General features: G+C 52.9%; 2 protein-coding genes across 8 annotated transcripts; both read left to right on the top strand.

The window, feature by feature from the left end:
• Positions 1-16,420, top strand: LOC101960714 (cone-rod homeobox protein). 6 transcript variants are annotated; one of them, XM_078031770.1, is made up of 4 exons: positions 1-33; positions 12,352-12,484; positions 13,573-13,724; positions 15,186-16,420. In XM_078031770.1, the coding sequence occupies exons 2-4, from the start codon at positions 12,385-12,387 to the stop codon at positions 15,831-15,833; spliced, it is 900 nt and encodes a 299-aa protein (XP_077887896.1). In that variant the 5' UTR covers positions 1-33; positions 12,352-12,384; the 3' UTR covers positions 15,834-16,420. The 6 variants fall into 6 exon arrangements, with proteins under 6 accessions (XP_077887896.1, XP_077887895.1, XP_005336646.1 ...); XM_078031769.1 differs by lacking the exon at positions 1-33 and adding an exon at positions 5,855-5,969; XM_005336589.4 differs by lacking the exon at positions 1-33 and adding an exon at positions 6,950-7,571.
• A 7,960-nt stretch (positions 16,421-24,380) lies between these two features.
• Positions 24,381-26,900, top strand: LOC101972417 (cone-rod homeobox protein). Of its 2 annotated transcripts, none has more exons than XM_078033260.1 (2): positions 24,381-24,452; positions 25,038-26,900. In XM_078033260.1, the coding sequence occupies exons 1-2, from the start codon at positions 24,428-24,430 to the stop codon at positions 26,357-26,359; spliced, it is 1,347 nt and encodes a 448-aa protein (XP_077889386.1). In that variant the 5' UTR covers positions 24,381-24,427; the 3' UTR covers positions 26,360-26,900. The 2 variants fall into 2 exon arrangements, with proteins under 2 accessions (XP_077889386.1, XP_021589778.3); XM_021734103.3 differs by lacking the exon at positions 24,381-24,452 and having other exon boundaries at positions 24,515-25,513; positions 25,892-26,900.
• The last annotated feature ends 733 nt before the right edge of the window (positions 26,901-27,633 follow it).

Below are 27,633 nucleotides of genomic sequence, written 5' to 3'. Positions count from 1 at the left end.
GTCCTCTGGCTGGAATCTGCTGGAGCAAAACAGGTAAGAACCAAGTTGGCAGAAATGTCGCCAGAAGGAAGCAACTAACCCTTTTTCTCTTTTTCTTTTGCTACAGGGCCCTGAGCCCAGGGGTGCTTTACCACTGAGCCGCATCCTGAGCCCTTCCTATTTTTTACTTTGAGACAGGGTCTCTCTAAATTGCTTAGGGCCTTGCTAAATTGCTGAGCTTGGCCTGCCACTTGAACCCCAGAGCCCCCTGCATTGCTGGATTACAGTGTGTGTCAAACAACTTTGGTCACTGAGTTTTGAGCCCCAATGAGATAGGGATTTGGGACACCCAGAGAGCTGATGCATCTTAAAGGAAACACCCCAAAGACATTGAAATGCAGGAAGCACCCAGGAGCCATTATAGCTCCTGAGTGGCCAGGCCTTTCCTCCCCTGGAGCCTGAGGGCAGGTGAAACTCAGGGAAAGCAGTATAAAGTTGTGCAGCCCCACCCCGCCTCCACCTGGGTCCAGCCCCTGGCACTGGCCTCTGCAAATATGAACACCCACACCACAGGCTGCCCTCTCTCCCTGGATTGGCCGGCCTTCTCCCCTGAGAGCCCATTCCTTGTCTTATCCAAAGGCGACCCTCTTGAGATTGCCCCCATCCCCCCTTGAATGAACCTGAACTTCCCAGATAAACCTCCCTGTCTGCCTTTGCCTGGTGTGTGCTGAGATCTGTTCTACCTTCCCTGCCAAGAACCCCTCTGGGCCTAGCTCTCTGCAGGATCCCCAGGACCTTTTTATTTTGTTGAATTTTTAAATTTATTTTTGAGACGGGGTCTTGCTCCCTTGCTGAGGCTGGCTTTGAACTTGTGATCCTCCTGCCTCAGCGTCCTGAGTAGCTGGCATCACAGGTAAATTGCGGTAGATATAACTGATGTCCACTAGGGCTCTTTAGTTTCTCCTTGCCTTCATTTTAGGACCTGGGGAGGAGGGGCGGTCCTGGTGGCCGGCCTAGATCTCAGTGGCTCTGGGAGGCTGAACAGGAGGGTTGGCAGCCAGGCTCAGCAAGTTAGAAAGGCCCTAAGCAGTTCAGAGAGACTCGCTTATCTCACAATAAAAAAGGCTGGGGATTGGCTTGGTGGTTAAGCAAGCCTGGGTTCAATCTCCAGTGCAAAAAAGGACAAAATAATAACAGTAATGCTAAAACAATATACTCCCCTTTGGCTTCATTCCATCCCAAGTCACAGTGGAACTTTCCAGAGGCTGTGAGAGAGGACATCAACAGAGCCAGCGCCACATGGAAGGGGTGGGCAAGACTATGAGCAATGCCAGGCCCCTCACCAACCCACTTCATCTGGAATACACATGTTTATTTTCATTAAAAAATATGCCATGCGGCTGAGGTTGTGGCTCAGAGGAAGAGCACTCGCCTAGCATGTGTGAGGCACTGGGTTCCATCCTCAGCACCACATAAAGTAAAATAAAGACATTGTGGCCACCTATAATGGAAAAATAAAATATTAAACAAAAATATGCCATGTAGGTAGGCATGGTGGCTCACGTCTGTAATCCCAGCCACCTGAGAGGCTGAGGCAGGAGGACTGTGAGTTCAAGGTTAGCCTCAGCAATTTAGTGAGACACTGCCTCAAAATAAAAAGGATGGGAATGTAATCCAATGATAGAATCAATGCCACAGGGTTCAATCCCAAGGAAAAGAACATTATTGTTCTCATCTTTTTTAAAAAAAGAAAAATATATATATATATATATATATTGAGATGTAGTGCTGAGGATCGAACCCAGGGCCTTGCACGTGCTAGGCGAGTGCTCTACTGCTGAGCCCTAGCCCCAGTCCCTCTTCTCATTTTGTGGTTGGGTGTGTGTTTCTGTGAGTGTGTCCTGAGGAATGGAAGCACTGGGTGGTGTAGTAGGCATCCAGCCTTTGAAAATACTGCTAACCCAGTTTCTGGGAAATCTAGAGTGAAGGAATCGAGTCCTGTGCACTGCCCGGCAGTGTGTGAGAGTTCTGTTGCCCTGTCAACACACGGTATTGTCAGTCTTTCTTTTAGCCATCCACGGAGAACATGGACATATTGTGAGCTTTCTGGAATTTTTACTTTTTGGTGCTGAGGATCAAGCTTGCTAAAAACATGACCTACCGTGGAGCTACACCTCCAGCACCTCACAGTGACATTTTAGTTTTCCTGGTGAGGAAAACAGTTGATAGACTGCTTGCAATTGTCACTTTGGCTATTTTTTTGGCTCTGTGGACTGAACCCCAAGGAGCTTAACCACTGAGCCCCATCCCCAGCCCTTTGTTATATTTTATTAAGAGACAGGTTCTCACTGAGTTGCTTAGGGCCTTGCTAAGTTGCTGAGGCTGGATTTGAACCTGTGATCTCCTGCCTCAGCCTCCTGAGCTGCTGGGTTGACAGGTGTGCACCGCCGCAGCCAGCTATAATCACCTTTGAAATGCCTTCTTAGGTTTTCTGCAACCTGGTTGAAAGTCCAGGCAACGATGTTTCACGTTTCCCAAGGGTGGAGCAAGGGGCATCTGAGTCCCTGCCCAGGACACCGACCTGTGAGGTCTGGGGCTGGTTCCCTGAGCTCCTGGTGCTCTGTGCTCCAGGCCTCAGTTCCCACTTGAGCAGCTGCTCTCCCGCCCTCCTTCTCTGCTCTTCCACCTGGGGATGGAGGGAGCTGCGTCTGAAGATGAACCCATTCTTTTTTTTAATTTTTAAAATTAATCAATTAATTAGTTCTAATTTGATATACCTGATGGAGAATGCAGTTCATAGTACACACATAGATCCCAATTCTCACTTGTCTGGTTGTACACATGTGGAGCCACACCATTCGTGTCTTCATACGTGAACTTGGGGTCAGGATGTCCATCTCATTCCACCATCTTTCCTACCCCCTTCCCACGGCTCTCTCCCTCCCCTTTGCTCTTTCCAAAGTGCCTCCATTCCTCCCATGCTCCCCCCACCCCTATTGCAGATCAGCAACCACTTATCAGAGAGAACATTTGGCCTTCGGTTTTTTGGGATTGGCTAACTTTACTTGGTATGATATTCTCCAACTCCATCCACTTACCTGCAGATGCCATGATTTTATTCTCTTTTAATGGTGAGTAATATTCCATTGTGTGTAAGTGCCACGGCGTCTTTATCTATTCATCTACTGAAGGGCATCTAGGTTGCTTCCACAGTTTAGCTATTGTGAATTGTGCTGCTGTAAACATTGATGTGGCTGTGTCCCTGAAGCATGCTGTTTTTAAGTCCTTTGGGTATCAACCCAGGAGTGGGATACGTGGGTCACATGGTGGTTCCATTCCAGGTTTTTTAAGGAATCTGCACACCACTCTCCAGATTGGCTGCACCAATTTGCAGTCCCCCCAGCAATGTATGAGTGTGCCTTTTCCCCACATCCTCGCCAAAATTTAGTGTTTTCTGGATTCTTGATAACTGTCATTCTGACTGGAGTGAGATGAAATCTTAGAGTAGTTTTGATTTGCATTTCTCTATAGCTAGAGATGTTGAGCACTTTTTCATATACTTGTTGATTGATTGTATATCCTCTTCTGAGAAGTGTCTATTCAGCTCCTTAGCCCATTTATTGATTGGGCTATTTGTTTTTTAATTTTTTTTGTAGTTGTAGATGGTCAGAATGCCTTTATTTTATTTGTTAATTTTTATGTGATGCTGAGGATGGAACCTAGTGCAAAGTAGGCAAGGTAGGCAAGCGCCCTGCCACTGAGCTACAGCCCCAGCCCAGGTTATTTATTTATTTATTTTTAATTTTAATATTTTATTTTTTATTTTTTAGTTTTCGGCGGATACAATATCTTTGTTGGTATGTGGTGCTGAGGATCGAACCCGGGCCGCATGCATGCCAGGCGAGCGTGCTACGCCTTGAGTCACATCCCTAGCCCAGCCCAGGTTATTTAATTTTTTGGTGTTTAGTTTTTTGAGTTCTTTACATATATATCCTAGAGATTAGTGCTCTGTCTGATGTGCGTGTGGTCAAAATTTCCTCCCATTCCGTAGGCTCTCTGTTCACCTCATTGATTGTTTCTTTTGCTGAGAAGAAGCTTTTCAATTTGAGTCTATCCCATTCATTGAGTCTCAATTTCATTTCTTGTGCTTTAGGGGTCTTGTTAAGGAAGTCGGGGCCTGAGCCAATAGGATGTAGATTAGGGCCTACTTTTTCTTCTATTAGGTGCAGGGTCTCTGGTTTAATTCCTAGGTCCTTGATCCACTTTGAGTAGAGTTTTGTGCGAGGTGAGAGATGGGGGTTTGATTTCATTTTGCTGCATATGGATTTCCAGGTCTCCCAGCACCAATTGTTGAAGAGCCTATCTCTTCTCCAATAGATGTTTTTGGTGCCTTTGCCAGGTAGCGGGTAGGAGATAACTGTATTTATGTGGGTTTGAAATGATGTCATTTAAAAAAAAATTTTTTTAGTTGCAGAGGGACACAATACCTTTATTTTGTTTAGTTTAAAAATCTATTCTAGTTATAGATGGATGCAATATCTTCATTTTGTGTGTTTACTTCTCTGCGGTGCTGAGGATGGAACCCAGCTCTCTACCACTGAGCCACAACCTCCGTCCCTGAAGATGAGGCCATTCTAGAGCTGGGGAGGGAGCCTCCCTGGGGAAGTGCCCACCCAGGGTCAGGCAACTCAGACCCTAAGGTGCTGTGGGGACTCCCGGCGGCTAGACACTGCACTGAGGGCCCCCGGAACAAGATCTCAGGGAGCAAGAGTCCAGTGGAAGCTTCCCACCCTGTGGGTCCCCGTGTCATTCCCTCTTACAAAGGAGCCCACGGAGCAGGCCAGAGGCAGACACAGAGCTGAGCTGGCCTCTGCCCCTGGGCCTGGGCTGTCCAGACCTCCAAGCAACAGGGCTTTTAGAACAACCTCCACAATCTCCAGGGCGCAGAGGCCCATTTCTCAAGGGAGGAGAGGGGTTGAGAGGTCTGTGGGTTCCCAGGGTCACATAAGGGGTGTGTGGCAAAACCAGGTCTCGAAACTTCTGAGCCCCCAGACCTGTGTCTCTGCCTGCTGCCTGCATACCTTCCATCCACGTTGGCTGAGCCTTTACTATGTGTCTGGGCTGTCCCAGGCACCGGGAATCCAGTGGAGGACAAAACAGGTACCTGTCCTGGCAAAAGCAGAAAAGAAAGAAGGTTCCAAGCTGGGTCGGGTGGCCCATCTTGTCATCCCAGTGACTTGGGAGGCTGAGGCAGGAGGATCAACAATTTGAGGCCAGCCTTAGCATTTTAGTGAAAGCCTCTCTTAAAACAAGAAATTAAAAGGACTGGGGATGAGGCTTAGTGGTTAAGTGCCTGGGTTAAATCTCCAGTAAAAAAAGAAAAAAAAAATTCAATTGAGCATAAAGTTTCTGAAGCGTCTTCTCAGACAAGACCAGATTTTTAAAAATCCGGACACAGAATCACACTGTCTTGATGACTCTAGCATCACAGGACGTCTGAGGTAGTGCAAGTTGTCCAGATTCTTTCTTCCCCCAAGACTTCTTTTCTATGTGTGTGCTGAGGACTGCACCCAGGGACACTTTGCCACTGGGCCACATCCCCAGCTCTTTGAACTTTTCATTCTGAGACAGGGTCTTGCTAAGTTTCTCAGGGCCTCTCTAATTTGCTGAGGCTGACTTTGAATTTGTGTTCCTCCTGCCTCAGCCTCCAGAGGTGCTAGATGACAGGTGTGCATCATGGCACCTGGTTTGCTTAGACTTTGACTTTTTTTTGAATTGGCTTTTTTTTTTTTTTAACGAAACAGAGAGAGAGAGAGAGAGAGAGAGAGAGAGACTGACATTTTTTAATATTAATTTTTTTATTTTTTGGCGGACACAACATCTTTGTTTGTATGTGGTGCTGAGGATCCAACCTGGGCAGCATACATGCCATGGGAGCTCGCTCCAGCTTGAGCCACATCCCCAGTCCAAGAATTGGCATCTTAACAACAGTGAGTCTCCCAATCCATGAACATGGTATATTTCACCAGTGAGTTACATCTTCTTTAATTGCTTCCAGCAAAGTTTTAAACTTTTCAGGGCTGGGGATTTAGCTCAGTTGGTAGAGGGCTTGCCTCTCATGCACAAGGCCCTGGGTTCAATCCTAGCACTCCCCCCCCAAACACTCACACACACAAAATAAATAAATAAAATAAAATATATGACCAGGAGCATCAGGTGCAATGGTGCACACCTGTGATCACAGTGACTGGAGAGGCTGAGGCAGGAGGATGGCACATTCGAGGCCAGCCTCAGCAACTTAATGAGATCCTGAGAACTTAGTGGCCACACTCCACACTCCCCATCCCAGGCAGAGGTGGACCCCAAAGCCAACAGTACCAGCAATCCCAGTAGATGTGACTGAGAGCAGCTGAGACCTGTCTCCTCCCTGCTCCCGGCACAGACAATCTTCCTCCCCTTCCTACTCCAGAGCTTCCCAAGGATCCGCTCTGGGGCTGCATTCTCCCATCTGGAGGCCCCCCCTCTGGCTGTCCCTGGGGTCAGGAGCCCCTCCTCTCTTGCTGTCATCTGGGGCTCTTCAAGCTAATGAGACCTGCCTGATCCTCCTGGCAGGCAGCAGCTTTAATCTCCCAGCAGAGCCTGGGGGAGGGCCAGGGGAAGAAAGGGCCCTTATGGTGAGACACAGTGACCCAGCCCCAAGGAGGGGTTTTGGGTGCGGGGTGTGTGCCAGGGTGTGCGGGGACGGGGTGTGCAGAGACGGAAGCAGACAGGGTGAGCACTGGGAGAAATGACATCCAGAAATGGAGAGGGCAGAGAGGAGGAATCCTAGAGGGAGACGGACAGGAGGATGGGGGGTGTCTGGAGTGACAGGCAGAGAGGAGGGGCAGATGGGGTGGAGCGAGGCTCAGTGCATGGAGGAGGACAGGGCCCTGGAACCAGGCTAGAGTCACGGCTTAGGGGGACAAACCAAATGGCCAAGTGGGGGACTGACAGAGATGGGGGGAGGAGGAGAGAGACAGAGACACTGAGGTCAGAGAGGAAAAGGGAAATGGAGGCAAGAGAAAAACAATGAGGCAGCAAAGAGATGTTGGCAGACTGCTGGGGAGACAAGAGGGACCCAGGAGAAGAATCCAGAAAGCCCCGTGTCCCCTGTTTTTCAAACAACCTCTCAGGAACACCCACCATTTTTCTCTTTTTTGATAAATCTCTCTTGTGACAACATCCAACGCTGGCTGGGTACCAGTTAGACCTAAGGAAGGACTTCCCTGAGTGATGGGGTCTCCTGGTCACAGACAAGAGCTGGGGCTTCCTTTCTCTGTCAGCCCTAATGGCCAAGATGTCAGGGGTGGGGGAGGGGATTAAGCACACTGGTGGCCCTCCTCCTCCCAGCCAATGTCACCTCCTGGTGTGCAGTCAGTCCCCCACCTCGGCCAGGATTACCCTGGAGATCCATGCCACGGCAGATGACATCACTCCCGGCCCAGGCTTAAAATCTCCCCATGGGAGGGGACCTGTTTCCTTTAGCCTCTGATGTCTGGTGACTCTTTCCAGGACCTGGGCCACCAAGAGAGCCCTGTCCCTGCTTTCTGAAGGTGAGTGTCCCCAGGAGAGACGGAGGGGACAGAGGAAGGGAGTGGGAGGGGGAAGAGGCAGGAGCCGGGGAGCAGGCCCAGCTGTTCCCAGGGCCGGGTGGGTCTGCTCTGGAGGTCCCAGGCTGCGGGGTTAGCTCAATAATCTACCTGGGACAGAGGTTCTGTCCCCCGTCTGGGGACCCGGGCCAGGCTGTGCCCTGCAGGAGGCAGTGAGGGGCCTAGGGGTTCTGAAGGACCGGCCGGCGGCCTCTGGGGGTTGATCCCACTCTGTTTTCTTGTCTTTGCTGGGAATTTCTCCTTATCTGTGGGTTATCCACGCATCCACCTCCCTCCCGCACCCCGATGTCTTCCCGGCCTCTGGCTCAGTGTTGGGATTTGCCTGAATACTACTTGAACAGGTGGATGAGGGACAGACATGGAAAGGAAGATGGGAACGCGGGGGAGGTGGGCGCGGGGACCGGGTGGCCAGGAATGGCTGACGTGGGGATCCCTAAGGGTGACCTGATTCGGTGGGGACCTCGGTGCACTGGGGCTTTGACTTTCCCACATCCCATCTCAAGTGGTGGCCACATGGCCGGCTCCTGTCTTTCCGACGGAGGAAGCTGCACAGCAGCAGGTGCAGAGAGAGGCTCCACAGGGTCCCTGTCACACACTGGGTAGGACCCAGGGCCTTGCTCATGGTAGGAAATGCCACGGCCCTTTTGATTTATTTTTTTTATTTTTCAGTTTTGAGATAGGGTCTCACTAAGTTGCCCAGGCTGGCCTCAAACCTGCCATCCTCCTGCCTCAGCCTCCCACGTCATTGTGATCATAGGAGTGTGTCCCATGCTCTGCTCCAAGAGGGGTTACATTCTTTTTTTTTTTTCTTGGTACCATGATTGAACCCAGGGGTGCTTAAGCACTGAGCCACGTCCCCAGTCCTTCTTCCTTTTTATTTTGAGACAGGGCCCTGCTAGGTTGCTGAGGGCCCTGCTAGTTTGCCGAGGCTGGCTTTGAACTCCCCATCCTCCTGCCTCAGCCTGGAGTCCCGCGGCTCGAGGGTCCTGAATCCAAGTGGGCGGGGAAACCTTGCCAGGGGCTGAGGAGGAGCCACCCAGTCTGGGTTCCAACCCTGCCCTTTTTTCTGTGTGACCTTGGGTCCTTCCTGTGGCCTCTCCCGGCCTCCATTTCTCCATTTGTCAAGTGAGGACAGTGGCGAGCCCCAGGACTGTTGGGTCAGGTGAGTCTGGGAAGCCCAGGGCACGGGCCTGGCCTGCAGCGAGCGCAAGGAAGGGGCAGCCTCCTCCCCTCCAGGCAGATTTCAGGTGAGGGGCCGGGATCTGGGTCTCAGAAGACGGGGCTCTGTGCCTGGACGAGGTCACTCACGGCACCTCAGGGTTGACGGGGCCTCTCTTGGTCTGGTCTCCTCCTCTGAGGAGTGGACCCCTGGGCTCCAGGGAGAGCCTCCTCTGGCCTTGTGGCTCAGTGGTCAGGAGGGCACAGCCTGGGCCTAACAGGTGCTCTGGCCTTGCACCTGTAGAACAGGGTCACCTGCGTGCCTGTCCCCAAGGTGGGTGTGCGCCTGCAGATTTTGCACAGAAGGCAAAGGATGGATGTCTGCAAATGATCTCTGGAAGTCCTTAGGTCAGAAACTGCCAAACCCAGAGAAAGGGATCAGGAGATGATCCGCGTCACTTTTTATGTTTTTTTGGTGGGGGTTCTGGGAATCCCTAGCACTTAAATTTTTTTTTTTTTTTTTTTAAACTAGGGATTGAACCCAGGGGCACTTACCCACTGAGCCACCTCCCCAGTCCTTTTTATTTTGAGTCAAGGTCTCCCTAAGCTTCAGAGGCTGGCCTTGAACTTCCAATCCTCCTGCCTCGAGTCATGGGCCCAGGCTCGGGCTCACATTGTTTTTATTGTTACTGTTTCTTGCTGTTGTCTGGTCTGTGAGGCTCACTGGTGCCTGACGGGGGGATGAGCCTTGAGCTCCTGGAGGCCATGCTCATCAGCAGCCCTTGACCTTGGGCGAGTACTGTTCCCCCCTTGGCCTTTAGATTCTCCACCTGCAGGACGGACGGTCCCAGGTGAGAACCCCAGGCTTTCCGGGGTGTCTGCTGCTCAGCCTGGAGACCCAGTGCAGATTCAGTGGTGGAGACAGGGGAAGTCTAGGCCCTCCCCATCGGGGCAAGTGCACGGTACCCTGTGGCCCCACCCGTGGAGGTTCCATGGAGCATTACTGCTCCTTGGGGAAGTGGGAGAGGACAGAGGGAGCCTGGGGCGGGGCTGAGAGGAAGGGTTGGAATCCGGGGCCTGAGCCTGGAGGTTCTCATCTCTAAACTGGGAGCCTCCCAGGAACCCAGTCTGTGCCTCCCAAGGTCGTGCTGGGGACTTAATGACGTGCTGCCTGCACAGGTAAGCCTGGAGAATTAGCCATCTAGTGCTATGTAAAAAATTTCCCCCAATCAGCAGCAAGTCAGCAGCTTGGAACAATAAACAATGACCTTATGTAGTTTCTGGGGGCCAAGAATCCAGGAGCAGTTTATTGGGTGTCTCATGACATTGGAGTCAGATAGGGACCAGGACTGAAGTCACTTGACCGCTTGTCCCGGGGCTGAGGAAACACTTTTGTGGTTTTGTTGGGTTTTAAGTATTTTTTTAGTTGTGGATGAAAACACAGCATCTTTATTTTTACGAGGTGCTGAGGATGGAACCCAGTTCTCCAGACATGCGAGGCAGGTGCTCCACCACGGAGCCCCAGCCCCAGCCCCAGGGGAAACAGTTTTGCTGGGAGCTCATTCACAGGCTGTCGGCAGGAGGCCAACAGGCCCCACAGATGTCCTGCAGGACTGTGTGAGTGTCCTGAGGACCCTGGCAACTGGTTTTCCTCAGGGCGAGAGCCAGCCTTGTGATGGGGTGGAGACCAGGTCTTTGAGCCGCTAAGCCTGTGCTCTGGTGTAAGCTCCCCCAGGTCTTCTGCAATATTTTCTGGGTTACACAGTCAGCCCTGCTCACTGTGAGACCACGCAAGGATGTGAATGTCAAGGGTCAGGATTACTGCGCCTCCTTGCAGGAAATTTGATGCTTAGGATCTAACAGGATTGTTTTGGGCTGGGTACAGTGGTGCACACCTGCATTCCGGCAACTGTGGAGGCTGAGGCAGAAGGATTGCAAGTTGGAGGCCACCCTGGGCAATTTAGCAAAAACCCTTGGGAACTAAGTCTCAAAGATTTAAAAAAGGGACTGGGAATGGAGCTCTGAAGTACAGCTCCCCTGGGTTTTAAAAAAAAAAACCTGGGCTGAGGCTATAGCTCAGCTGGTAGAGCGCTTGCCTCCCATACATAAGGCCCTGGGTTCCATTCCCAGCACCACAAAAAAAGAAAAAAAAAGGAAAAAACTTCTGGTTTGTGTTATTGTTGGTCTCTGTGAGCAGAACGCAGGACTTCGGCCTCACGAGAACAGAGCTGCTGGTTGCTGGCTTCTTCCCTGTGCTCGGGAGGGGACTCAGGGCCACAGCATGTCAGGCCAGCGCTGTACCTCAGAGCTGTGTCCCCAGCCTCTAGTGTCCTACTTCCTGCCACATCCCTCGTTCTTAGAGCAGGCTTAGAAAACATTTATTGAGCCGGTCGCAGTGGCACAGGCCTATAATTCCAGCTGCTCAGGAGCTGAGGCAGGAGGATCCCAAGTTCAAAGCCAGCCTTAGCAACTGTGAGGTTCTAAGCAATTTAAGAAGATGCTGTCTCAAAATATAAAATAAAAGGAACTGAGGAGGTAGCTCAGGGGTAGAGTGCCCCTGGGTTCCATACGCAGTCCTGGGGGAGTGTGTGGAGTTGTCTTTGGAGTTTTTAGATGCTTGTTTTAGACAAGGCTCCAGAATGATGTGGCTGGGGCACTGTCTTCTTAATTAAGCCTGGCATAATTTTTCTCAGTATTATGCTAGAGGTCTTCTAGATTTGTTCACATGGCCTGGGGAGGTAACCAAAAAAAGAAAAAAAAATTCACAGAGAGTAGTTTATTTATGTATTTATTTTTTCCTTTTGGTACTCGGGATTGAACCCAGGGGTGCTTACCACTGAACCATCCCCAGTCCTTGTATTTTTTATTTTGAGACAGAATCTTGCTAAGTTGCTTAGGGCCTTGCTACATTGCTGAGGCTGGCCTCGAACTTGCAGTCCTCCTGCCTCAGCCTCCTGAGAGTTGCTGGGATTACAGGCTTGAGCCACTGTGCCTGGCTGGCCATGTAAATGTGTCCATACTGAAGGCATATTGCTGGGACAAAGGAAAGATGGCATTTTATTCATCTATTTACTTATTTTTGTGCCGGGGAATCAAACCCAGGGCCTTGCGCATGCTGGGCATTTTATTTGGATCAATGTTCCTAGTTTGTTCCACTCTGTGATGGAACCCAGGGCCTCCTGCATGCTACAACCCTAGCATCCCTGCCATTTTAGTGTGACAAAGTGACAGCCAACCCTGTTTGTCTGGGACTCTTCCTGTTTCTGAACTGAAAGTTCCAGATCCCAAGAAACCCTCCACCCTGGAGAAGCTGGGACAATTGGTCACCTGCTCTCCCTGGTCAGGCACAGAGAGCAAAGACGTGGGGAGCAGAGAGTGCTGGGATCAGGCCTCGGGGACAGAGGGGGACGGGAGCTTCCATTGAGGAGCCCCCTGGCTCCCGTGGTCTGCTCTGCCGCCCGCTCAGCTCGGCCTGCCTCATGCAGAGGGCCACTGTACAGTGGAGCAGACTGAGGCCCAGGATGAAGGGCCCAAGGTCACATCTCAATGTTCCTTTCTCTTGCAGGTCCCTGACCTGGGCCTTACACCCCCGAAGATCATGATGGCATATATGAACCCGGGGCCCCACTACTCCGTCAACGCCTTGGCCCTGAGTGGCCCCAGTGTGGACCTGATGCACCAGGCTGTGCCCTACCCCAGTGAGTTGCCTCCCTCCTGCCTCCCTGGCTGCCCCACTCTGGGGGAGGTCCTCCGGGATCTCTTGCCCTGGGAGGAAGGTGCTTATCAGGGTGACTCAGAGGCCATACCCCAGGTCCCTGTGCAAAACACTGTGACACTGACACGTCACTTAGGGCATTTCTAGAAAGTTAAGGTGGAGTTTCCCTCAGGGAATAGGGAGTGGAAGGTGATCTGGGAGGGGAACCCAGGAGAAGTTCCATCTGATGGCCAAGTTGGCGAGCTGCCTTTCTTCTTAGATAATGAGGATTGCACCCAGGGCCGCCCGAGCACTGAGCTATATCCCTGGCCCTCTTGGCTTTTTATTTTGAGGCTGGGACCAGCTAAATTGCTGAGACTAGCCTCCAACTTGCAATCCTCCTGCCTCAGCCTCCAGGATTGTTGGGATTACAGGTGTGCACCACCACACCCAGGAAAAGCTCTATTTCTAAAAGAAATGGGCATTCAATGTTTCACGGCATTGTTCTTTATAGCCATATATATTTTTTTCTTTTGCAGTTGAACTGTACCCATTTGCCACTTTTATAGGCTAGGAATGGTTGAAGTTCAGCCATAAGGAGTCAGCTATCTCTTAGAGAAGGAGTTCAGCGTTAGCCCTGGCAACGCAGTGAGGTTCCACTGCTGAGGCTGAGGCCAGAGTTCAAGGCCAGCCTCAGCAAGTTAGCGAGACCCTGACTCAAAATGAAAACTCACCAGGGCTGGGAATGTGGCCAGTGCCCCTGGGTTCAATCCTCACACCAAAACACAAACAAAAAAGAAAGTTCAGAAAGTGGGAAAACCCTCGGTGACACCTCCTGTTTAATAATAGTAATAATAATGAGGATGACGAATCGCCACCCAGGGCTTCATTTTGGGGTGCTCAGCCCCGCCCTCACGCCTCCCCCAGGAAGCCCCGCTGCAGGGGACAGAACAAGGTCAAAAAGGAGAGAAGAGACTCCATCTTCCCCTAGGCACCTGGACACCCACGAGGGACTTCCTGGGGTCCCGCCCGTCCTCAGGACGCCCCACCGGCACCCCTAGAAACCCGAGGTCCCTGGTTGCACCCCATCAGGTGCCCCGAGGAAGCAGCGGCGGGAGCGGACCACCTTCACCCGCAGCCAGCTGGAGGAGCTGGAGGCGCTGTTCGCCAAGACGCAGTACCCGGACGTGTACGCCCGCGAGGAGGTGGCGCTCAAGATCAACCTGCCCGAGTCCAGGGTCCAGGTGGGGGTTCTGGTCCCTCCCACCCTGTGGTCTTCCTGGGCCCCTCCTCAGACCCCAAGTGAAAGGAGGAGGAGGCGCCATAGAGGGACAGCCAAAGTTATAAAGTGGCCCAAGCCTCCCTGACCCCCGTTCTGTCACTGTCACCGCCCCTCCCAATGCTCTCACCCCACTGTCTACCAAGCGCACTCCCATCTCAGGACCTTTGCGCTCGCTCGCTGTGTCCTGCACCTGCGGTGTTCGGTCCTCAGATAACCAAAGGGCGTGTCCAATCACTGCACCAGCCTTTGCTTATCAAGCCGTCCATCAGAAGTCCTCTGTCCGTCAAGGAGACTTGACTCACCAGAGCATTTTATTTATTTATTTAGTATATTTATTTTTCAGTTCTCGGCGGACAAAACATCTTTGTTGGTATGTGGTGCTGAGGATCGAACCCGGGCCGCACGCATGCCAGGCGAGCGCGGTACCGCTTGAGCCACATCCCCAGCCCCACCAGAGCATTTTAAATCTCAGTCTTTCCCGCTCCCTCAGCTCTACAGCTCCCCTTTATCCAGCTCAATTATTTCTCCCAAGTATTTATCATCTCCCCAAATACGATGATTGACTTATTTACTGTTCACTTAAGACTCACCCCACTAGATTGTCAACTCCACTCATGTATCCCCCAAGTAGTAGAAGACGGTGACTAACTGAACGGGCTGATCGGATGGTGCATGGATGGAGAGATGAATACGCGTGTCCTTTCCATGCTGGGTATCAAACCTGGGCCCCTGCACGGGCTAGCGAACGCTCCACCTCTGAGCTGCACCCCAGCCATTGAATGAGTATATGAATGTGTGTGTGCACAATTGGATGGGGGAAGAATGAATGAACATGTGCATGTGTGATGTGTGTATATGTATGCTTGCATGTATAATTGGACAAATGTATTTTTGTTCCTGTATATATGTATGTGTATATATGTGTACATGCATGTATTTGTATATGCACGCATGTACGTGTATGTATGTGCACGTAAGTGTATATGCATGCAAAGATGTGCATGTGTGCTCACGTGCGTGCCCGTATGTGTGCGTGTGCACATACACACCATGTATGTGCATTTATGTGTATATACACACGTGTGAGTGTATGTCAGAGGATGGAGGAACATATGCATGCATGATAGGGTGGGTAAACGTGCATTTGTATGTGGGAGGCTGTGGGTGGATATGCATGATTTCTGTGTGCACGATTGTGTGTTCACATTCGTGGTCAGTGAGTGGGTGTATGCAGGAGTGCCCTGTGTGCGCATGCTTGGTGGCAGGATGGCCAGCATCGGGGAGGAACAGATGCCACGTAACTGGACACCGAGTGGAGACATGGGACTTTGGCACCTGTCGCCTGTGAGCCTGCTCACTCCTGGCCCCTGGAGGGCTCTGGATCCCCCTCCACTCACTGAGCCCAGCCCCCTCCTCCCCCTAGGTCTGGTTCAAGAACCGCAGGGCCAAATGCAGGCAGCAGCGGCAGCAGCAGAAGCAGCAGCAGCAGCCTCCTGGGGGACAGGCCAAGGCCCGTCCTGCCAAGAGGAAGGCGGGCACCTCCCCGAGGCCCTCCCCGGATGTGTGTCCCGACCCCTTGGGCGTCTCCGACTCCTACAGCCCCCCTCTGCCGGGCCCCTCTGGCTCCCCGACTGCGGCAGTGGCCACTGTGTCCATCTGGAGTCCAGCGTCAGAGTCCCCTCTGCCTGAAGCCCAGCGGGCTGGGCTGGTGGCCTCGGGGCCCTCTCTGACCTCAGCCCCCTACGCCATGACCTACGCCCCGGCCTCGGCCTTCTGCTCCTCGCCGTCGGCCTACGGCTCTCCCAGCTCCTACTTCAGTGGGCTGGACCCCTACCTGTCCCCCATGGTGCCCCAGCTGGGAGGCCCAGCGCTCAGCCCCCTCTCGGGCCCTTCCGTGGGGCCCTCCCTGGCCCAGTCCCCCACCTCCCTGTCCGGCCAGAGCTACGGTGCCTACAGCCCCGTGGACAGCTTGGAATTTAAGGACCCCACCGGCACCTGGAAGTTCACCTACAACCCCATGGACCCTCTAGACTACAAGGATCAGAGTGCCTGGAAGTTTCAGATCTTGTAGAAGATGCTCCCTCAGCCTCACCTGGCCTCCGGTCCCCTCTGAATCTGCCTCCTTGCCGCTTAGGTTTCAGGGATGGCAAAGCAACCAGAACCAACCAGAACTGAGGACAGCCAGGCTTCCTCAGGTGCCGTCTTGAGACTCAGAAGCAGCTGGCCCCAGGCAGCCCCCCAACTCCAGCCGCCCCACAGCCGGGGACTGGCACTCAGAGCCTCGGCCACAGACTTCAGAGACCTGTGCTGGGACCTGTCCAAGGAGAAAGCAAACCCACTGTGCAGCTGACGGGGGTCACCATGGGGTCAGAATCACTGCACCCTTGAACAACAGGGGAGCCTCTGTCCCTTACCTGTCCACGAGGACACTTCCTCAGCACATGGGTAGGATCCCCAGAGATTCCAAGGGCGGATTCTAAGAGGCTCCCCTGGGAACCTTAGGTTAATTACACAGCTTTGTGAAAAAATTCGCTTGGAGACTTTACAGACTTCACAAATGTCAGGCTTACATGGTAGATTTAAGAGGCCCTTTCCTATAAATGCATGACTATGAGATACGTGGACGTGTGATGTTTATGGATAAACAAATGTCTGATATGTCTGTGGGTATGTTTTTTCTTTTTCTTTTTTCTGCACTGGGGATTAACGATTGAACCCAGGAGGGCTGTACCCTGGGCTACATCTCCAGCCCTCTTTATTTCTTGAAATACAGTTTTACCCACCAACAAGCACTGTGAGAACTTGAGGGATCCAGGTATTTTGATGCTCTGCGAGTTGGGTGCTGGGCTGGAGAGGGGCTCTGGGGTGGAGCTCTGGCCTGGCAGGCAGGAGGCCCTGGGTTCCATCCCCAGCACTGAAAAAAAAAAAAAAAAAGAGAGAGAGAAAAGCTTCAAAGTGTGGTGCTCTGGCCCACCTCCTGGCTGTGGTTTGGGGTGGGGGAGGCGGAGCCAAGAGCCTTTCAAGAGTGGCTTTTGCAGGCCGAATGGGAAGGGAGGATGGGCGGGGGTGGGGGGTGGTGGTGTGTTGGTGGTGGCTCCGCAGGCTCTCCCCACGGAGCCCTGGCTTGGAGCGTCTGCCAGTTACTATGCTATAAATGCTCCCTGGGTGGCTGCTCCCAAGTTGTCCATCTGAGGTCACCAGGCTTGGAGTTTGGCATGGATGTGCCCAATCTCTGTCCCCTGGGGTCAGAAGGAGAAAGCCTGGTGGGAATGGAGGGTGGGAGGGGTCAGATGGCTTTTCCAGCTTTACACCAGGAGAGGGGCACACCTGGGCACGACCCCTGGGCAGGCTCGATCCCTGGGGCCCTGGAACAGCCCGGCCACTTCTGCGGCCTGAGTCATCCTGGGCTTTGGGACCTGAGCCTCAAGAGTGGCCCAGGGTCCAGTGTGGCAAGTACAACAGATGACCCAAGTTGGGGTGCAGACTAAGAACCTGTTTGGAATCCACAGGGAAAGGTTGGGAAAGAGATGGCCTTGGGCTGGGTCTGTGCAAAGAGTTCAGGACTGGACTCTGCCCTCTCACTGGGAGGTCTGTGTCTTGTGCAGATAATTCAGAGGGTGCTTGTGTGAAGATATGGGGAGGGGACACAACACAATGTCCCCGAGGCCCAGGGTCAACAGGGTGAGCTTCAAGAGACCCTGGTGCTGGGGAACCTTCCAGAACTTTCTGAGCTGCACAGAGCAAGGACTTGAACCTCAGGAGGCCCATGTCCCTCTTCCTGGGCTCATTTCCCCAGCTGTGCACCACGGATCTCAAATGTCCTGCTTCCTAAGCCACAGAAGCTGACAGGGCGGGTGGGGACAGAAGAACTAGGCGGGTGCCTCCCTGGTTCTGCCTCTGTCCTCCAGGTCCCCTCCCTGGCCAGCCAGAGTAAGAATGCTGAACCCGGTGAAGTCTGGGTGATTTTGTGATTGTTCACCTTTTTCCTGGAAGGGCAGAATCCCTGTGGCAGGGAGGTCGGGTGGCACAGCCCCTAGTCCCAGCAACTTGGGAGGCTGCAGGCAGATCACAGTGCGACTTAGTGAGACCCTGTCTCAAGGGAAAAAGAAAAAACACAGGTGGAGGTCTGGAATCCTCTGCAACTTGGGGGTACTAGGAATTGAACCCAGGAGTGCTTAGCCACTGAGCCACGTCCTTTTTTTTTTTTTTTCTCCCTTTTAATTTTTATTCTGACATAGGGTCTCCCTAAGGTGTCCAGGGCCTTGCTTTGTTACTGTGGCTAGCCTCCATCTTGCAGTCCTGCCTCAGCCTCCACCTGTGCCACGGCTTCTGGCTCTCTTTAAATTTTACAACAACCCCTCAGACAGATTATTGTTATTACCCCTGTTTCAGAGATGGGGAAACTGAGGCAGAGTGGGAGTGGGCACTGCCCAAGGCCCCTCAAGTGGGAAGGAGTAGAACCGGGCGTGGAGGTTGTCCTGTTGACATGATGCCCCCACTGTCCCAGTCCTGCCTTTTCCTCTTGCTCGCTCTGCTGCTTCCTTTCTGGGTCTTTCTGAACGTGAACGATTCTCTCCTTTCTCTCTTTCCATCCCTCCCATCTGTCTCTGTCCCTCCGGACCCTCCCCCTGTCCCTGGATGTTGCCTGTGTCCCTGGACAGGACTAATTTAGCAAATGCTCCAATCCTCTTAGGAGAAGGGTCCAGCCTCAGCAGAATGGCCGGGGAATTAGGGAGGATTAGGTTGGGACTCATGACGTGGGGGAGGGGACCCGGGGAAACCACGGCGTCTCCACGAAACGACGCCCCTCCCCCAGCTCGCGCCCGGGAACCCGACGGCGCCGCCCGCAGCGCAGCCCTCTGCACCGGGTGCCCGGCGCTCACCGAACCTTCGCCGCGATCTCTCGTCTTAAGGGTCAGGGGAGCCCAGGGACTTTCCCAAGGCCAGTAGGACCCCAGGCCACCTAGCCTGGATGCAGGAACTGAAGGGCCAAGCGGCCAGCGAGCGCAGTCCCTGTCGGCGGGGGGCTTCAGAGATGATGGATTCGGCCCCCACGGAGCGGGAGGGGAGGGGCGGAAGGGAGAGACCGAGAGAGATCCAGAGGGTGGAGATGAGAGAAGGCATCTCAGAGAAGGGGGAATGGAAAACCGAGCTAGGGGACGCGATTAGGAAGGGGGAGAAAAGGCTGCGGGACGTGACCAAAGGCCACAAGTCAACATGTGAACCGCGAATTCCAAAGGCTCTGGAGGCTGAGGCAGGAGGATTGCAAATTCGAGCCCAGCCTCTGCAACTTAAATTCTCAGCAACTTAGCGAGGCTTTATCTCAAAACAAAAAAAGAAAAAGGGCTGGGGATGTGGCTGGATGGTGAAGCACCCCTGAGTTCAACACCTGGTACCAAATGGAAAAAAAACCCAAGAACAACAACAAAAAATTATATACACGCATATTTACCGTGTGCAATGAGACGATTTGGTATATTTCTACATTGTGAGTGATCATCACAATTGATGAACTTGATTAATCAACACCCACCACCTCACCTGGGCATGTGGGATGAGAGCTCTGAAGAGCTACTCCGCAATTTTCAAATACACCATTTAACTCTGGTCACCGTGCGGGGCCTCAGATCTTGTTTATTTATTCACAGAAGGGTTTGTTTGGCACTGCATACCAAACCTGCCCCCCCTCCCCCATCCTAGCAAACCCTCTCTCTTGGAGCCCTATCCCTAGTCCATCCCACATGAACTTGACCTGGACCAGAGTCTCTTCATTTCCATCCCTGAGCATGGAACCCAGGGTCTCGCTTGTGCAAGGCGAGCCTGCCCTCAACTAGTTTTACTCTCTGCTTTGGGAGCTGACTCGAGCATCCACAAAGTTGGGTTTCCTCCAACGCCTTAGAGCAATGGCAGCTATATAGAGAAGGTGAAGGGACCACTGTTCCTTGGTGGAGATTATTTTAAAAACCATATTGAAATTTGGCAGCTGGATAACTTGGAGACAGGAGGGCACAGAGGTAGAGTATTCCCTGGACAGTAGTGACGGGGCTGCAGGAATCATGGGTGACAACTGTGTCCTGCTATCTGGGCTCCTGGGTACAGACTCGGGAATGCAGTCAACTGGGGTCCAGTTAATAAGCAAAAAGCACTCGCAGCAGGGCCTGGTGGCTCACGCCTGTAATTCTCAGCGGCTCTGGAGGCTGAGACAGGAGGATATAGAGTTCAAAGTCTAGCCTCAGCAAAATCGAGACCCTAAGCCACGCAGTGAGACCCTGTCTCTAAATAAAATACCAAATAGGGCTGAGGATGTGGCTGAGTGAGTAACTCCATTTTGAAAATCAGCGCCTGCCCACCCAGGGGTGATCTTCCCATTAGTCTCACCCTGAAAGAGTCCCTGACTACGGAAACCGCAGGAGCAGACAGGTTATTATTTCTTATAATATTTATTTTTTAGTTGTAGATGGACACACAAGACCTTTATTTTATTCATGTATTTTTATGGGGTGCTGAGGATGGAACCCAGGATCTCGCTTGTGCAAGGCGAGCCTCTACCGCGGAGCCCCGAGCCCGCCCAGACGGGTTATTTCTTAACTACTCCATTGTGCGTGAGGACAAGAGTTTTTCCCAGCAGCTGCGATCCGGAGCCTCTGTGCGACACCTACACTAACCAGCTCAATCCGGGTACCCTCCCCCAAAACCCAAGCCCTGTGGGCGCCTCTCGGTGCCTCGTCCTGCGTCCGGGCAGGTGTCTTGGGCAGGTGTCGTGAGCCGCGCTTTTTCCCCGTGCCTCGGTGTTTCCTCCCTCGGGTTCCTGGAAATGGCCTCCGGTCCCGGGTCAAGCCTCCGTGGTCTCTAAGGGTGGGGGCGGGGGGGGGTCTGAGCTTTGTCCTGAGGTCGCTGGACCTGGAGAGGCGCGAGGTGGCGGGAGGTTAATCCCCGTGAGCTCTATCTCTGTAGGGTGGAGCCCAGGCGGGGCCGAACCCCTGAGCAGATGTCACTCTGAGAGATGCCGGAATGCTCCAGGACACCTTTAGGGACAGACCTGGAGCTAATCCTACCCCAAAGGTGGGAAACAGCCCTGGGGAAGGGGAGGGAGACCTCTGCCGCCCCTGGCAGCTGCGGAGGAAGAGGCCTTGGGGTCCCAGCTGACCTCAGCGCAGGACCCTGGAGGTCAGGGCAGTTTACTCCGCTCCCGAGAGCAGCAGCCACCAATAGCAAGTTGCACAGAAACAGTTTCACAAAACACATTGTCCAAGGAGACAGCAGTGTACCCTGAGCCTGCTCACATCCGTGGCTCTGCTTCTACACAAGCGGCCCAGCCGGTCACCTTCCAGATGGGCTGATCAGAGGGACCCGCTGCCGGACAGCCTCGGCCCAGAGCAAAGCCGCTTTTTATTTTTAATATTCTTTTCCGTTGTCAATGGAGCTGTATTTTATTTATTGATATGCGGTGCTGAAGTCGAACCCAGTGCCTCCCACATGCCAGACGATGGCTCTACCTCGGAGCCCCAGCCCCAGTCCTGCGTCCTGCTTTTTTTTTTTTTTTTTTTTCCTACTAGGATTTGAACCCAGGGGCGCTCTACCACTGAGCTACATCAGTCCTTTTACATTTTTTATCTTGAGATGGGAGGATTGCAAGTTGGAGGCCAGCCTCAACAACTCAGCGAGACCCTGTCTCAAAATAAAAAAGGACTTGGGCTGGGGATGGGGCTGGATGGTTAAGTGCTCCTGGGTTCAATCTCTGGTACTGAAGAAAAAGAAAGAGGAAAAGTATCGCTAAACATCGCCTGCAATCCTCTGAGACGTCACTGAGTTCATAATCTCCATCTTTTCGTTTGTGAAGGGTCTGGCTTTGATGTGGAGGCTACCGACTGATCAGGCGGGTTATTGCTGGAGGCTGGGGCGGTTGTGGCAATTTCTTTCATTTTGTTGTTTTCTTTTTTGTTACTGGCGATTGAGCCGTATCCCCAGCTGCTTTTTATATTTAATTTAGAGACTGGATCTTGCTGAGTTGCTAAATGCCTCGGTAAATTGCTGAGGCTGGTTTTGAACTCATGATCCCCCTGCTTCAGCCTCCCTAGCTGCTGGGATTAGAGGTGTGCACCACTGCACCTGGCTTCCCTTTTTAGTTTTCATCTTGACAGGGTTTCACTAAATTACTGAGGCTGGCCTCTAACTTATGATCCTCCTGTCTCAGCCTCCCCAAATTGCTGGGATTACAGGCATGTGCCACTGTGTCTGTGCCCAGTTGAGTATTTTCCAATTAAGTCTTTTAAATTGGAGCAGTTCATGGTGCCCTAACACAACTGCACCAGTAACATTCCACACCATTAGAGATAGATAATTGGGGCTGGGATTGTGGCTCAGAGATAGAGCACTCACCTAGCACGTGTGAGGTGAGTATTGTGCTCAATTACAATTAAAAAAATAATAAATATTAAAAAAAGAGAGAGAGGATAATGACAATTTGAACTCTCAAGAGTGACCGAAATGTGAAAGGGACATGAATGACAACAAGCCGCTGGGCTGGAGAGATGGGGCCCATCAACTTTCTCCATATTCAGCTGCCACAGGCCTTCCATTTGCAAAAAGCCAAACCCTTGCAGCCTCTGCAAAGTGCTGGCAGTGAATACACAGAGCACATCTGTCCCCTGTGGAGTGTATCCCCCACTCGCCCATGGGCCTGGCCTTTGGCCTGTTGTGCAGAGGCTGTGGGGAACACTTGGCATACAGCAGTCACAGTTCCTATTTCCATTCCTTTTGGACTTTTGAGACCCTAGATTCGATTATTTTGGATCAAAGTCACTCTGAGGGCTGGGGATGTAGCTCAGCGGTAAAGCACTTGCCTACTACGAATAAGGCCCTGGGGTTAAACCCCGACACCACAAACAACAAGAGCAGCAGTAGTTTCAGAGTGCGGTAAACTCAGTCAAGAGATCTAGCTGGGTGTGGTGGCGCATGACTGTCATCCCGGTGACTCAGGAGGCTGGACAGGAGGATTGAGAGTTGAGGACAGCCTCAGCAACTTAGGGAGACCCCACCTCAAAATAAAACATGAAAAGGGCCGTAGCACAGTGATTAAGGGCTCCTGAGTTCAATTCCCGGTACAAAAAAAAAAAAAAAAATCTTAACTATTTTCTGGGGACTGAACTTAGAAAATCTGATTCTCCCCTGACCCGAGAGTCAGTTCTCAAGGGTCCCAGGTACAAGCAAGAGTTCAGTCTAATGTTTACATGCAGATTAGGCAGATCAGAGAGGCTGAACTCAATGAGCCAAATCCAGGGGTCCGTGTATAAAGCAGAAGTCAGTGTGTTCCCTCACCAGAAGTCAGCCCCCAGACCTCCACCCAGGGGCAGATGAGACCTTTGTCACACTAATGTATACCAAGCAGTCTCTCCCCTTCTCCAGGCATCTGGGGGGCAACTTTGAGAGTGGACCACAGGAGGGACTGTAAAGGTAAAATTTCTAAGCCGATTCTAAGCTGTAAAGCCTGAGTTAAAAAGTAAAAGACTAGGTATTGTTAAAATTCCTCTGCTACCCCCAGAACCTGTAATCTCTGTAGCTGTTAGGACAATACCCGAACTGCCCAGTAAATATTTCCATTGATTCCCTGGTTGTTTAATAGCTAAGGGCTCTGAGTAGCTCGGTATGTAGGCATCCAGGCCCCAAAACCAATCAGTTTGAATGTGTTCCCCGCTTAGGAGTGACCAATCACCCCTGCCCAGACTGTTCCCCCTAATGAATGTATTAATCCTGTCTCAGGGTTGTTGTTCAATTTTTCCGCGCCTCAAGATGATTTTTCTGATGTATGCAAAGCCCACCGCCCTCTCCAGAAAGTGTACTTAAGCTCTGCTTGACCTCTGCTCTGGGCTCTGGGCTGCTCTATCTTCCTGAGTGAGCCTGGAACCTCAGCATGCTGAATTAATAAATCCCCTTTGCCAATTGCATGAAGCCAGTCTCTTGTGTGTCTCTTCCTCCGACGCTCCGCCGGACCCTTACAGGACCAGGGGGACAGTTTCCTTGGGGAGCGGGGAGAACCTGCGGGCTCATCCAGGCTGCTGGCTGGAGTGGTGGGCCAATTCCCTGGTATCAGACAGGAGGGGCTCCCAGCCCTGGAGGATCCATTTCGGCGGACACAACACCTATTTTTGTATGTGGTGCTGAGGATCGAACCCGGGCCACACGCATGCCAGGCACTGCGCTACCACTTGAGCCACAACCCCAGCCCCAAGCTCCTTACTTTTGAGACAGGGTCTCAGTAAATTGCTGAAGGCCTTCCTTGTTAATTTGCTGAGGCTGGCCTCCAATTTGCAATCTTCCTGGCTCTGCTTCCCAAATCACTGGGATTATAGGCTTGCACCACCATGCCCAGCTGGAGGTGCATTTCTTGATCTGGGTTCCCCACATGGAAAGCCATCTGCCCCTAGGCTGGAGCCCTGTGAGGGAGGGACCAAGGATTTTGAGGTCTCCCAGGTCCCAGCAAGCAGTAGTTGCTCAGTAATGACAGGAAAAAATAGACATGGCAGGTAGGGTGGGGCAGGTAGGGTGGGGCCAGCAGGGTGGGCTAGGAAGGGGAGGGAGGGGCTGGGTGGGCACAGCTTATAGGTGATATTTAAGCCCCAGGTCTTGTTGGAGAATCACCTGTGTGGGAACAGAACTAGATCCAGGATGCAAGAGCCTGGTGATCTACTGGGTGAGTTGGGGCGGGGGCCAAGAGAGTCAGCAGGGCCTGTGCTGACGGGGGTGCAGGGCTGGGGCTGGAGCTGGGGCTGGGGCTGGGCCTGCGGAGGCCTATCTGGTTGTCCAGAGAAGGTCTGAGCTCGTCTGGGACGGTTCTGCAAAATCAGGAGGACTTAGTAGAATTTGGAAATGAAATGAGGGTCTTTTGTGGTCCTGAGTGCAGGACAAGGCACAAGGTCCTTCTGCAAGAATCAGTGCAGAGGCTGGGGAGGGCAGAGCAGGTGGGAGGCCAGGCTCAGTGCTCTGGGGTGAGGGCCCTTCCTGGCCTGCCCCCCTGGGCCGAGGGTCCTGAGAGCACAGCAGCCCTTTCCAGGCCCATCTCAAAGCTGGCGAGGGGCAGGGCTGGGCTGGAAGGCAGAAGCCAGGTCTGATCCTGGGGCTGGTCCAGGTGTCACTTCCTGTCCATTGTGCTGCTGCCCACCTTGCCAGCTGAGTCCCTGTGGCCCAGGAAGGGCCCGTGTCATTGTGGTGTGGCTGGGGATGGTCTGTGGGGCTTCTCTAACTTATTTAATTCTCTTGATCTCTCCACTTCCCTCAGGCCCCACACTTCCCCCAGACCCTCCGTGTCCTCCAGGGGCCTCTGGCATATCAGTGTCCCAAGACCTCAAAGAGTACCCAGCTCCCCCACTGCCCTCAGGCTCCCCACCAGTATCCCTGCCTTCCCCAGGCCTCCCAGGGCCTAAAGTGCCCCCAGGTTCTGCGGGCTTCCCAGGATCTCCAGGTCTCTTGGAGCCTGAGGTGCCTCTGGGTACTCCACTGCCCTCAGGTTCCCCAGGCCTCTCAGAGTCTGCAGCGCCCCCAGATACCCCAAGTCCTCCAGGTCCCTCTGGGCTTCTAGTGTCCCCAGGGACCCCAGTGGTATCATACCCTGCACGGCAGCGGCAGGAGCGCACCTTCTACAATTCCGATCAAGTGGGCCTACTGGAGAAGGTGTTCCAGAGGACCAAGTACCCCAACTACCAGGAACGCGTGGCCCTGGCGGAAAAGATCAACGTGCAGGATCACCAAGTCCAGGTCTGGACCCCCTCGCCTTCCCTCCCCCATCCAAGAACTACTGGCCACTCTTGGTGCTCACTAACCAGGCCCTGGCCCCACGTCCCCCTCCTGCTCTCGCAAGGTAGGAGCTCCAGGTGCACGGGGCCCGAGGCCTCCGGGGACACCACTATCTTGCGAGGTGCTTGGCAGGCGCTTACCCAGGGCCAAGCCCCACGGGGTATTCTGTGTATCCAGGGACTCCTTCCAGCAGACCCCGTAGGTGGGTGGAGTTTGGGTGCCAGGTCCTGGCCCTCTCCCCCTCCTGTCCCTCTTTCCCTCTGGTCCTTCAGAGCCCCCAGGGACCTTTCTAATTGGATCTGTGGGTGGACATCTCCTCTCTGTCCCTTGTCCCTCCAGGTCTGGTTCAAGAACCGCCGAGCCAAATTGTCTCGACAGAAACTTCAGCAATCAGCGCAGCCCTTTCCCAGGCCGCAGGGCTACCGGTCCCTCGCTGCGCCCAGCCGCCGGGTGCCCCCTGGCCAGGTGCACGGCCCAATGCACGGCCTGGCTTGCAGCCCTGGGTTCCTTGCTCTGCCCAGCCGGGCAGGTGTCTTAGCAAACCGCCACCTCTCCAGCTATAGCCAGGCCTTGGCAGACCCGGTGTGGGACGCCCAGGAGTGCACAATGGCAGGCAGCCCCGCGGGCTGGCCTCAGACCCCGGATGCCCTGGATGTCAAGTCGGAACCCGAGTTGTTGCCTGGCTTCAATGAGGTCCTCGCACCCCGGAACCCCTTCAGGGAATACTTGGGCCCTGCCAAGACACCCGAGTACCCTTCCTGGGATGACTTTGAAGACAAGGACAAACTATGGCCACGACATTACTGAATGTGTGTGGGTTCTGTGGCTGCCAGTCTTGCAGGTATCGTCCCTGTGCTGCCCACCCCAACCTGCTTTAGCTCCAGGTGTCTGCAGCCGGCCTGGCGAGGTGGGCATCTGCTGCTCTCACTGAATGGGCCCTCTTGGAAGGTCCCCAGCTGGGCATTCAGGCTATAGGTTTCCAGTCCAGGCTTGCTGCCCCCCAGGCCTTGAGCCAGGTGACCCTAGCTGTTCTGAGTCTTTGAAAGAATCCGTATCTGAGGGGTGAGCCCTACCTAAGGTCTAGTCTCCTTTTCCTGATGTTTGAGAGGCTAGACATTAGCAATTCTTTATTGCCCCTAAAATGTAGATTTTATAGAACTTTTATTTATTATGACATTATTTTGGCAATTAATGTGCTATAAGTATTTCCTATCTTATTGTGCTTTTACTGAATAAAATTTTGTGGGCAAATTTTGATGTCTATCTTACTGCTTTATCCTGCATAACATTAAAAATATTCACTGGTGGACTGAACTGAAACCCCAAAAAACTACCCATGACTTTCCCAATGCACTTTATATATATAAATTAGCTACACATGGACACAATATCTATTTTGTTGATACATTTTTATGTGGTGCTGAGGCAAGCACTCTGCTGCTGAGCCACAACCCCAGTCTTTCCCAGTGCACTTTTAAAAACTAGATTTAAACTGGGCCTGATGGCATAGCTCTCCCTTCTCACCTAACAGACCCTGGTGGGGGGACACACCCTGAACTCCACAGTCAGAACTTGACATTGAAGGAAGGGCAGGGTGGAGTTCTTGGTCTGTTCTGGGACAGGGGCCCAGGCCAGGCCCTGTGGCATCCTGGGAGAGCCAACTGCAGAGCCTGAATCCACCCTGGGGCTGGGAGAGGAGGGTGGTGCTCGGGTGCCCTCCAGGTACACCAGTCAGTAGAAAATGGGTCCTTTGTGAACGGGTGGAGAAAGTTTGCCTGTGCTTTGACTAGCTGCTGGGAAGAGAAGGCATGAATTCAATTTTACTTAAATTCCATTTCACTTTTTGAAACCAAGCAGCCCCAGACCCCATAGCACTTTCCGAATCTGGGAATTTTAGCATCTCCTAAAAAGCTCTCCCACTTCTGGGAACCCCAGGCTGTGTGTGGCACATTCTCAATTCTCAACCTGGGAAGGAAAGAGGAAGTGACTTCAAAGGTTGGTCTTGGAACTTCCCATATCTCTGTCCCCCTGGGTGTGGGACAGCAAGAATTTCTCTTTTTCCTGGCTGTAGGGAAAAAAAA

This window comes from Ictidomys tridecemlineatus, chromosome 15 (genome assembly GCF_052094955.1).
Source record: "Ictidomys tridecemlineatus isolate mIctTri1 chromosome 15, mIctTri1.hap1, whole genome shotgun sequence".
Lineage (NCBI taxonomy): Eukaryota > Metazoa > Chordata > Mammalia > Rodentia > Sciuridae > Ictidomys > Ictidomys tridecemlineatus.
The sequence above is the reverse complement of the archived record's forward strand: the minus strand, read 5'-3'. Positions and strand labels throughout refer to the sequence as shown.

Bases quoted from the DNA above. Each gene is read 5' to 3' on its own strand.
- LOC101960714 (XM_078031769.1), top strand. From the start codon at position 5,910: ATGGGAGCTCGCTCCAGCTTGAGCCACATCCCCAGTCCAAGAATTGGC. The intron at 5,970-12,351 runs GTGAGTCTCCCA...TTTCTCTTGCAG, and splicing joins GAATTGGCATCTTAACAACA to GTCCCTGACCTGGGCCTTAC. The intron at 13,725-15,185 runs GTGGGGGTTCTG...TCCTCCCCCTAG, and splicing joins TGCCCGAGTCCAGGGTCCAG to GTCTGGTTCAAGAACCGCAG.
- LOC101972417 (XM_078033260.1), top strand. From the start codon at position 24,428: ATGCAAGAGCCTGGTGATCTACTGG. The intron at 24,453-25,037 runs GTGAGTTGGGGC...CACTTCCCTCAG, and splicing joins AGAGCCTGGTGATCTACTGG to GCCCCACACTTCCCCCAGAC.